Source organism: Bombus vancouverensis, chromosome 5 (assembly GCF_051014615.1).
Source record: "Bombus vancouverensis nearcticus chromosome 5, iyBomVanc1_principal, whole genome shotgun sequence".
NCBI lineage: Eukaryota > Metazoa > Arthropoda > Insecta > Hymenoptera > Apidae > Bombus > Bombus vancouverensis.
Window position 1 is genome coordinate 10,137,308 of NC_134915.1, and position 12,278 is coordinate 10,149,585.

Consider the following 12,278-nt stretch of genomic DNA (forward strand, 5'->3'; position numbering starts at 1 on the left):
ACCAATAAACTCATCACTTAAAGGCTGATGTTGTCATTTTGTTCAATAACTACAGTACAATACAATACAACATAATGTCAGATTTATCCTGCATTTAGTCAATGGATTTTTATTCTTTATTGAATTGCAAGTGTCAAGGCATATCTCATTTCACTTCATTCGCTAGTACCGATACTACGCAGAAATTCCGTAAGATGTCAGGTCTAACTTGGTACATATAATTATTGCTCTTATTATATAGTTATTCTTTTTGTTCAACACATTTTGTGTATTTTTATCGTAATCGCTAACGGACACGTAATCACTAATACCGATATAACGCGCTAATAAACAGGTAAAACAAATTGTGCATGGAATCTTTAAATACAAATTCAAATTTTATAACTCAATGTCTTTCTAAATATAGTTTTGAGTGTTGCTTTATATTAACAGAAAATGGGATTTAGAAGGGAAGAGGGAGAGAGAATTAAAACAAAAAAGAATCTTAGAAAAGAACATATCAGAATGGAAATTTCAAGAACGATAGGTATTTTTAAAGGAGTCGTTCTCTCAGCTTTGAATAAGGTAGCTTTATTTTGTTAAAAATATTACTGACATTATCAATTAACAGCGGAATAACGAGTTAATCGGAAAACGATGAGATACTTTCTTTCACACATCGTGATCGTTGAATTCCGGCGGTGTCGTCTCGTACTTTACAAAAAAAACGTTCTCGTTTTGCGTTTAAAATATACATGTCTATATGCAGTGTCTCGTGTGTGTGTGTGTGTGTGTGTGTGTGTGTGTATGCTGCATGTGTGTATATATGTATATATATGTGTGTATGTGTGTGTATATATATAAGTGTGGGCCTGTGTATCGTAAAAGGTGGCTGCGATTGAAATGCGACGAGATCATTGAATCACTTTATTGTCACACGCCATGTCTGGCATCAGGGGTATCTTTTATCAGATATATTATACTGGATACAGTCACTAACGCTTTATATTAATTCATTCCGCGTAGATCCCGCCATGAACTCCTCGAATCGTAGCAGTGCTGCATTTCGAAAATTTTTTTTCTTTTTTTATTACCGGTTGGCCGAACCAGTGATATATACAGAACTAGGATTAAAAACGGTTTCACGTGAGGGATCTGTACCCGATTCCGTATCGATCCCAGACATTTCACCGGGGACGAAAGAAAAAGAAATCGTCGGAGGAGTTCCCGGCCGAGTTCTTTTTGTTTTCCCACGGAACGTTGTCTAATCGTATTGTTTAAATTCTTTTCGCCTTTGTATCTCTTTATCCTTTTTTTTGTTCTCTCTCTCTCTCTCTCTTTCTCTCTCTCTCATCTTTTTTTAACGAAAATGACGCACCTTTTTTTCTCGTGATATCCCACGCTCTCTGCCTTTCTCTCGTCCTTGCTCTCTGCCTTTCTCTCGTCCTAGCTCTCCGCCTTTCTCTCTTCCTCGCTCTCTACCTTTCTCTCTTCCTCGCTCTCTGCCTTTCTTTCTTCCTCGCTCTCTCGCCCGTACTCCTCCGTGTTCCTTTTCGAAATAAATCCGGACAGATTTCATCTCGTACAGATAAATTAGAAACCGTTTCGGGCGGTAAAACGCGCGCTATTCGAACGGTATGAAGTTTGCCTCATCGATATTCGAGAATCGGTGTCCGCGTGATCGTACGATCAATAGCGTGCGTCGATTACGTCGCGAGCGACACTCGCGGCAGACTACGTGAATCAGAGGTATGTATCCGGAAGTCGCGTGATTGAGTCATTTGACAAATGTCTATTTAAGTATTCCTGAGTTCCGTCGAAACGATCTTATTCAGTGCGATTATTACATGTTCGTTTGTGCACGACTTTGCCGAAATTCAGTGTAAATGTGACGAATTCGAGGCACGCGATCGATCGAGATACCGTTCGACGCGATTACAGAAACACTTCTATGCTACGCTGGATCGTCTCTACGAATTTTTTAAGTAAGTAATGAATTTCATTGTAAAGAAATCGTTGACAATGTCCCTCTGTTTTTTGTCTTGTTTCCCTGCTTCTCCTTTCTTTCTTTCTTTCTTTCTGTTCTCGCACTCGTTCTTCCTCGCATATCCTATATCATAATCGTAAACCTAAATTGGCTCTCTAAATTTGACAAAAGTGGTACCCCTTGGCTCTCAGATTTTCTGCATTCCGTGTAATTCTTATTATTTACTCATTCTATCTCACTTTGCATTTAATTTATTTTCTCTTTTTTTTCTCAATATGACGCCCCCTTCTATCTCGTATCAGCCATTGTTTTTTATTCGACTCGATTATATTTGTTCGAAAGTATTTCCTTTCTTTTTTTTTATCTCCCTTCCAACCCTCTTTTTCGTTTTCGTTTAAGTTAATTTGTAAGTATATAGGTACAAAGTTGGATATTAATTTGTTCGTTTCCGTAGTTAATACTATTTATATGTATATGTGTATATATAATATATATGTGATTCACGATGCGTGTTCGATCCTAAGATTGAGCATGCCTATGTACAAATGGGCATGGCAAGAGTGTGAAAATTAACAAGCTTCACCTTGGCTCCCTTCGCGTTGTTCGTCCACTTGCATTGTTTTTCTTCAGCAACACTTGACGATTTTCAAAGCAAATGGTAAATAAGTTATGCGCTTATCACATTTTAGTTTAGAGAAAATAGAATTTTCTTTTCTTTTATTGAACATATTTTTTAATAAAATAATTTAAAAGATACTCAAATAAACAAATAGCAAATAACAAATTGATGCTGCGAAGAAAGTCAAGGTAGAAATTAGATCAAAATTACGTTAAATGAAACACAATATATCTGATTTATCATACTTCACATCTAGCCAGCTGGTTTTCGCTTTTGACTCCCTTCAAAATTTCTAGCGCAATTTCCTACGTGAATTTGCCGATGTTCTTGTCATAGTTCTCCGAATTACTTTATCAATGTTATTATATTAAAGTAAACCCGTTTTCTTTTCCCTTGCTCTTTTGCTCTTTCTCTCGTTTAGAATTTCTTAAAACCGGCTACTAATTATAAAGGTCCTACGTTTGTATAGGATATGCAGTATTTTATATCGTAAGCGTTAATAGTATCGCAACGATAAGATCTTCGCGAAACTTTTTCGTGCAATTTTACCACATAACAAATATGCTATAACAAATATTAAAGGAGAGAATAAAAAGGTTTAAGCTACTTTAATTTCATCGAATTGAATTTTTATACGCTATCATTTCATTTACGAATGAAATATAAATTAATAAAAGAAAAAAATGGTAGTAATTCCAACGACATAAAGGTCGAACAAATTTCGCGAAGGATCTTACAACTGCAAGTAACCAGCGGATTACAAACTGAACGTATTACATAATTCGTCTTGTATATTTTTTCCCCTTATCAAGTGTTAGCCACTAATACAGAGTTTATACTTTGCTGTGTGATTAATTATGTAGTCATTGTTCCAAGAGCCTACTAATATAAGTCATGCACTTGCAAAATGTTTTATTTAGAAATTGTCTTACAATAGTAATTTTTTTCTTCGTTTCGTCACTTGATAGTTTACATTACACGCCGTCGCGTCTGATAGAGCTCTACGTTTGGGTTGTATCTTTTTTTTTATCTCCACGAGTAAAAAAGCTTCTTTTTTTTATTCCCATGCTGCACGTTCTGTCCACTAATTCAAGCATGTTATAGATATGATAAGATATCGCCTCTTTTTTTATACATTCTCCACGTAATAATGGTCGATCGATTACCCGGTTACCAGATGGTTCCTCCTATCTATAGAATTCGCCGCAAAATAATCGAGTTTCTCACTATTTCGTCCGTCTCGTCTCTGTTTCATTCTCGAAGCTAAGCCCTTATATCGTGATTACGTTTCACTGTTCTGCTCTTGCTTTCGATTCTGTAGAATTTTGTAGAAATTTCGCGTGGCGATAGTGGATAATATGGCAGAGTGCAATGACAAGAAGAAAATGAGAATCGTCGCGAGAAAATTGAAAGCACAGTAGCGTGACAGCGAATTTTATAAGCGTAGACAATTTCAAGATATCGATGTCGAAGTCACTGACTTAGAAAAACTTGGAAATTCTAATTTTAATATCTGAAATGTTCTATTTGAGCATCATAAAGAAAAGGAGATATTAGTATTTAAAAAAAATTTAATTCGTTGGCAAATTTTAAACCCCAGCATGGTATCAAAGTAGCTATTCTGCGGTATCTCCGAAAGAAAAACGGTGACTCTATTTCAGTGACGTCGATCAATATCCAAGGAGAGTACCTTTTAAAGAGTAACAAACGAGAAGTGAAGCGATGTAAGGGAACGAACTCAATTTCTCGTGATAAAAATGGACGACCACAGGTAATTGTATTTCTTACTGAATGTATACGTGCAATCCAAAAGCAGAGCGTATTAGTATCTTGTTCGAAGCAGTTAAATTCGCAGGTTATTTCTAATCTTCGACTCGAGTAATTCCCCTTTTTCCTATTTGTCTTTGTAATCAATGATTCTTTTTCTCGTCCTTTTCCCCGGTTATTCTTTCTCTATTCCCACTTTTCTTTCCTTTCTTTTCTTTTTTTCCTTGTAAAGAGAATTTACATGTTGCAAGCACAATCAGCGAAAAGAAAATCACGTTCGTTAATCAAGTGTTTAATGCTATAGATATTTTCTACGTACACGTGCATGCTCATCGAATTGTGTTCACAAGTGACCAGACAAATGCACAGACAAAGATCGAACACATAACATGAGAATTAAGAGATATAAAATCGATTGTGAGTTTCACGATCGTTCGCCTCGTTCGTTGCCCGAGGTCGAGCGTCGTTTCACGCTTCCTTTCCCGAAAGGTTCGTCAGCAGTGTGTATCGCGCGGTACACGGTTTCCGCGGCGAGTCCCGCGACGAAACGAGACGCGAATATCACGGACGTCGTGTCCGCTGTATGCAAGAATTACGTGGGCGGTTCGTTCAGTAAATATTCACGTTAAAAAAACGAGCGTTCCGTTGAAAGTCGAGTGCAAGTTGATAAAGAGAATAAAAGATTCTAAATCGTACACGGCTGTCCCCTTACGCGTAAACATCCGATTCGTGAGGTTTTTCGACAATTAAATAAAAACTAACAGAATCACAATATACGACAGTCGATATAGTTAGCACTTCACTTCTCTCCTTCTTTCTCACGCACACACGCACACGTACTCTCTCGCGCAAAATAGTTGAAGATGGGCTACTTTAACGTTCAACAACAATTCGCTAATTCATGATATTTCTCGGCCTCGTTCCCGTTCGCCTCGCGACGCCTTCGAATTCGCGGCCGATTTCGACGGATCAAACGCGACACAAGAATGTTTTCTTCGTCTCGAGCTCTATTTTCTTGATCGTGGTAGTAAAAATCAATATGGAGCGCGGGTGGTGCCGCGATGCTCGAAATCGCGAGGGTAACGGGACAACGAGAACGCGACGGTCAAGGCAATTGTTCATCATTTTGTAAACACCTACGCGCATACGTATCGCGAATTCATATATATGTATATATATCATTGTTATAATATTTACAATAAATAATATACGCTCTCTCTCTCTCTCTTTCTCTTCCTTTCTCTCTCTCTCTCTCTCTTTCTCTCTCTCTCTCTCTCCCTCTCTCTCGCTCTCTTGACGATGATGGCTAAAAACTTTGACAACGAGTTCCAAGTATATTTATCTGTTGTTTTTCTTCTTTCAATATATCTTTTTGCTTTTTAATTTGTTCATTTGATTGTTCTTTAAATGCGACTGTCTTTTTTTGTTGTATTTCTGAAAATCGTCACTGGCGTCAACACTTGGAGCGTCCTAAATTATGTACAAATATTATTTGAAATGTCTATCGCGAATACGCGAAACGGTAATATTACTTAAAATTTCGTTAATGGTTCGTGACGATGATTCATAATGTTCGCGTCACATCACCGTTCGTTACGACGTTTACCATTGTCAACAAATTTCACCACTTCACTGCTTTTCTCGTTCTTCGTTTCACTTCAACATCGAACATCGAAACACCGTTCGGCACCCCTTTCTCATAGCACACCACGTTGAAATTCGTATCGATCTTGTATCGAGTATCTCTGCGTTGCTTTCACTGTAAAGGAAACGAAAGGTACAGATCAGTCGAGCGTTCGATTCCAGGTGCAGTAATATCCATAGAAACATCGCATATAAGAGGAACAATGAGAAGTAGATTAACGATGGAAATAACTACAAGTCGTATGTACACAGTTAAAAATAAGAATTCAGATTGGGAGAAGAGGTGTTGCATTTTTTGGGATATCACTCGGTATATCACTTTGGATCGTTGGCATCCTTGATATTTTTAGGAAACATTGAAGAAAACTTGAACAAGGGACTCCGAATACGGCAGACTTACCTTGCATATCTTTTTTTTTTTTCAACGAGACATTTATTTTACAAAATCGGGCAGGTTCCTCCACATTGGAATGAAAATTGTTGAAAGAGGTTGCGAAATAGAAGTGCAATACTGTGCAGAATTCCAGATTAACAAAGTAACACACGTAATCAAGCAATATCAGGTTGTCTACAGATACTCGTGGCTGCGAGTATAATGGAAAAAGAAAAGGAAAAGAAAGAACAGCGAGAGATTGCGAAGTGACACTTTCAGGAGAACAGACACAGGTATTTCGCAGTAAAAAATTTAGACGAAAAAAACGAGCTGAAAGAGTTGTACGAATTGGCGAATGCTCAGAGAAACAAACGGATAAAAAGACAGAGAAACGGCGACGAAGTTTCGATTCTGGATCGGCAGAATGTTTGGCGCGTGTTCGTCATTGAATTATCGTCACTTCGTTGCCGTCGAGGAACAAGTTGGCCACCAAGACAGAGAATTTAGAAGGCAATAGGGTAATTTCAGTGTAAAACGAAGACACAAGGGGAATTTTTAACAACACACGTCCATAGACTTCACGTGGATACTTCAAAAATACTTCAGTCAATTTAAGCTTCTCAAACTTTTTACGGAGGTTGGAGAATATGAAATAACTATGGGGTCAAGTATCCACGTGAAATCGTTCGAATCAATTATTTAGGAACGATGCGTTGATCTCAGTGCGTACCTAAAACTATCTGGCGCTCCAGGAACATGGCTGCTATCTCTACTTCTAGTCTACATAAAGACTAGTGGCTCATCTGATATGCCGTACATGATATGTGATGTGCTAGTGGTGTTTCTAGAAAGACATGTCCTCTCGTACGACCTTTCACACTTTTCCCATTCTCGCGGTTACCTTGCAAATAAAACACACTTTTCTCGTTTTGTTCAACAACACGAACTCACTTGCCCAATATAGCCACGCAAACTCTTCTCTCTCTATATTATATAGTTCTTCTCGTTACTGACATCGATCGTAACTGACTTTTCTTTTACCGTATTCAGAGCCGACGGTCTATCGATAAATCGTACTCGAATTTCGAACGTTAATACACGAATATCTTTACAATGGGGAACAATGGAACGGACATGTATCGCGAGAAATCTCCATGAAAATCTTTGTCAATTTTACTTATAATGTACGCGTTTTATTCTTCTTTAAACGATCTTTGAATATTTGCAAACAACTATTATATATGGATTCACTTTTAAAAAGGAAATGTATACGTTATATGGACAAACGCGATTAAGAATAGACTCGATACCTTCTTTTTTTTTTTGGCTTTTTTCTTACTCTTTCCGCCGGGAATTAAAAGAAGCTCGAGCCACCGTCGGATTACACGTAAAGAGAATACTAGATGGAAGAGTTCTTTAAATCTTAAAGGACTCTAAGGACGTGGCCGAGGATCGACGGGATAAAGCTAAGGATGGAGGTCCACTGACCAGGGATATGTTGCCAAACAGCTTATACCACCCGAACACCATCTCATTGAGGTTCAGTTCGTCCAACACGATCTGCGCAATGCCCATGAACACTTTTCTCCCTTCTAATCGGCCGTAATCACCCCACACTGTTACCTAGAATCACGTAAAAGACACAAAACCGATAAATCGATATTCTAAACCGACTAGAATCTTGACAGAAATAAAACGAAAGTAATTTATAATTAAATACCTGCAGTATACAACCCCGGCAATTTTCTCTAAAGGCTAACGACTGCTGGTAGAACGGGTCCAACGTTTTTCTGGCTGCCATTGTTTTCGCTTTCGCGATACACTTCTTTCCGTTCACCAAGTAAACTTTCACGTAGGAAGCTAAAATAGTGGAAAAAGTCACAACTGATAGATGGTAATTCAATTTACTGGATCAGTGTTCTCAAAAATTGTGGAAGGGTTGCTAATACTAGAACCAGTAAAATTCGTAATTTTTTAGAGAAATTTTATATATTTACACGAGTAAATTTTAGAGATTTTCTTTGATCTTAAATGTGTAGAGTACGTGGATAAAGACTTACCTTTTCTCTTGCGCTATATATTTCTTCGCTAGTAAATTTTATAAATTTATATCGGTGCGTTATTGAATTTATTAGTGCATTATTGAAATATACGTATTTTTTCATACACGATTAGCTTGCTTTTGCGCCTTAGTTTTATATCTTAGTCATCGGTAGTTCTAGTATTAGAAAGGCCCCCGGCACAAATAGAACCAGTGCAAGGATTGGCAACGAACCTGGAATGGCTTTAGTGCCCTGCTTCGGTTTAAGATCTTTGGCACGTATGACCTCCACTTCAAGGTAGCCTTTCTTCTGGGTGAGCGAAAGCTGGATCTCGCCAAGGCAGCGAGCACCAAGTGCCTGCCTTCCGACCACTTGGCCAGGCCCAAGATCTTCGATGAAATCTCTCAGTTGGCCGGTTTCGCCTGTCATTCGTAGACTGGGAGACCAACTGCAGTTCCCAAAATCAAACGTTTAGTGATCGATGAAGGTCTCTGAAGTATGTCAGTAAAATTCAGGGTAAAAATTGAAAATAAAATATAGGACAAACGGGGCTAACAGAAAATTTCGAGGGAAGTTCGATTCACAACATCGTAAATCGATGATATACATATATATACGTGTGTGTATGTATTCATCGATAGATTATGATTAATCGTTCGTATCGATACTTTCTTCAGTTCGTTAGTTTAATCGAGTTGATGACGATCGAACGTAAAAGGGAAGGGATTAAATAAACGAATCGTTAAGAGATCGTTCCGCGGGAGCGAGGGACGATTCTCGCAAGTCTTCGACGGAAGTGCGGAAAGAGAGAGCACACCTCATTCAATTTTAGACAAGAAGAACTCACGCTGCGAGTATAGTGTTGGTGTAGCGAGTAAATATATATAGTGTACGAAGAAAACTGTAAGGTTGGAGAACGTAGCAGGCTGTCGGTGCATGCAGACCATTCTATGAGCGAGTTACCATACCAAGTATAATATCCTCCAACAATAATCAGCTGTCTCCTTTGTCATAGTACGTCTACCACTTACGGTTACGTGTAGTTTCTGATTATTGTTGAATCGACTAATTGTACTATGTCTATTCATGCTTCTTTGATACTTAATCCAGAATAATTGTTCTTAACTTACGGTTCAGGATTACCTTTTGCTGTCTTATTGTCTAAAATCTGCCCCTATTTACTGGAACGCTTTATCGTCCTTGTTGCTATATCGTATGAAATGAAAGAATTTAGTGTAGGACGTTGGGGTCGTTTTATTTCTATTACATTAACCTTTTTGTGTGTTATCCTGATAATTTTTTTAGGAGTAAAGAATTAGTCGGGATATATTATATGTACACTGCGCTTGATCGTTGAAAAATAACGTTTACCAGAATATTCGGGATTCGTAGATATAGATAATTCTACGGTCATATATTTAAGATGGAATATGTAGGATTTTATGGATAGAAATATCTGTGGTAGGTGGACAAGGGAAATGATTTACAATGATGGAAACACATATATACACAGAGTGTGTGTGCGTGGTTCACATACAGTGGTGCTTTGACGATTATTTAGCCAAGCAGTAAGCCAAGACGACGATAACATTGACAAAGGAAAATATGATAACAGCATCAAGAGACATTGATAATACATCGATATATAAAATACGAAATAAACGAAACTTAAAACGAAGAATTAAGGAACAGAAAATATGAGACATTCTTATGATGTGCTTCCATATCTGGTTCTTCCAAGTTCCTCCTTTTTTCACGACTAATTACATCAACCAAGGGATAAAAGAATCGCTTGTCGGTACAAAGGAAAATGATATGGGTGTAAAAAGAAGGAAGGGGTAAAAAGCATGAATGAGCAAAACATCAATGCTGGGCATACACATCAGCTCAATCACACGTCGAAAGACAAAACGATCCACGTTTCACGTATCGCGATCTCCTGTGCAGTAAACAATAAAAAGGTTATCCGAGGAGCACGGTGAAAGTAGAAACGGAAAGACAGAGTCAGACAGAGAAGTCAGAGAGTCATTAGCAGGGTTAATCCAACACTCGGAATTTCTGAGTCAGCGAAATTACCGATCTATTCTCCTTTCGGTACATTTAAAGCTCACGAAGTAACCCTGCTGGAAAGATAGTAGATAGTTTTTGAAAAAGTAGAAGACAGAGTAGACAGAGAAGAAGAAAAAGTTTTGAAAGAGACAGACAGCAAGGAGTCTCGCAGTTCCGGCTGCAGAATCGGTCGGTGGAGGCCACTACTTACGAGCTTCCTTCGGAACTAGAGATCGAGTTGAGACTTCCGGCTGTGTCACTGGCCAACGATCCCGACTGTTTCCCGGATTCAAAGCGTTGATAGGGTACGATCTCCTCGGAACGCTGTATGCTGCTCGGCGTGCTGTTGCGTTTCCGGCTCGATAAACCGGCGCGTGCCTCCGCGACACCGCTTCCGACGAAGATCCCGCCGATACCGCACTCTGCGTTGTAAATCAAACAAGAAACAACCGCTAAAGCTATGATCTTTCATTGTGATTCCCGCATCGCGTCCGCCGCAGCCCTTTTCTCTTTCATCCAGCTCCAGGTGGTCGCCGTGCGTTTCTCTTTCGATTATTTTTATCACGACGAATCTAGCTCTCTTTCTCTCCCTTTCGTTCGCTCATTCTCACAGTACCCTCGCTTCCTTCTTTTCGCTCACCGTTCGTTCGAATTTTCTCTCATAACGAAAATCGAGGAAATGATAAGAGAGAATACACATGTACACCTGGATGAAATTCTGACTATGTGAATGAAATCGATGAAGGTTTTGGAAGATAGACAAGTAAAGGAAAGGTGCTTTCAGTTCGGTTAACTACTACGTAGCTCGTGGGAAAAGACTTCGGTGACCTGTATGCTCGAATCGGTCTTTCAAAGTCCACGATATCAATGACGATTCCGTGGTACAAGGCCTGCGAAAGATCTCGTTCCCCGATGGGGTTAAACTCCTGCTCTCTGGAATGAAGAATACGATAGAACAATGATTAACAGCAGACGGAAATTCAAGAGCCCTCTGACTCTCTTGTGTGGTCGCACCTGCAATCAGAAGCGCGCAAAAGCGTTACAAGCTAAATTTTTGTAAGTGTATCATCAACAAAACGTCACATCTATACTTCTGCTATAGGAAAATTCGCTGCAGCTATGTATATATATATATATATATGTATATTCATACAGATGTATTTGCATGTTGTGTTCGTGTAACACAGAAGTGTACAGAAGGGTTTAATCCTACGAAGACTAGTTCGTTTCTCTCTGAACATCTACGGTGTAAGCGAGTATTTCACATTTGCTCGCGTTTCACCGAACTTTCGAGAAGTACATAAGTGTCGACAGGCAAAATGTACAAGACTCGTGTGCTACAATCAACGAACCTGTTTTGCTTTGTAACGAAGAAGAAATAAAAAAAAAAACAAAAATAATATCGAGATATATGTATATCCATGTATATATATGCACGTATATGTAGAAATATGCGCATGAGAACACTGCATCGCTCGAAGACATCAAGAAACGAAAAGCCGTAGTGGATGAAGTAACCTTCACCAGTAAGCACGTATCAACAGCGGCTTCTAATAAAATAAACGACAACGAATCAGGTGGTCAACTTACCTACCGTCGTGTGTAAGTCTCGATCGTAATCGAGATTTGCAACAAGTTGACCACATGTTTCATCTAGAAGTTGAAAAGCTATACAAAACAGATAAACAACGCGACGTATTGCCAGCATCAATCTTTGGCCGGCGCTTTAGCTACAAAGTCAGGAATAAGACAATCCTGCATGAACAAATATACTTGAGCAGCTAATACGTAAGGTTCTTGAGATACAACCTGTTTCTT

At 38.7% G+C, this 12,278-nt stretch overlaps 1 protein-coding gene across 8 annotated transcripts in view; it reads right to left on the minus strand.

The window, feature by feature from the left end:
* Nucleotides 1-554: 554 nt before the first annotated feature.
* The window catches only part of Rim (Rab3 interacting molecule), a 69,987-nt gene continuing 58,263 nt past the window's right edge, over nucleotides 555-12,278 (minus strand). For 5 of the 8 annotated variants that reach the window (XM_076618535.1, XM_076618533.1, XM_076618534.1 and 2 more), the window contains 5 exons: nucleotides 10,672-10,882; nucleotides 8,645-8,859; nucleotides 8,090-8,229; nucleotides 7,100-7,992; nucleotides 555-6,111 (listed from right to left, as the gene is read on the minus strand). In XM_076618535.1, coding sequence (XP_076474650.1) covers nucleotides 7,786-7,992; nucleotides 8,090-8,229; nucleotides 8,645-8,859; nucleotides 10,672-10,882 — 773 coding nt within the window. In that variant the 3' untranslated portion in view covers nucleotides 555-6,111; nucleotides 7,100-7,785. The remainder of the gene's footprint in view (nucleotides 6,112-7,099; nucleotides 7,993-8,089; nucleotides 8,230-8,644; nucleotides 8,860-10,671; nucleotides 10,883-12,278) is intronic. The other 3 variants (XM_076618530.1, XM_076618532.1, XM_076618531.1) reach the window with 3 other exon arrangements.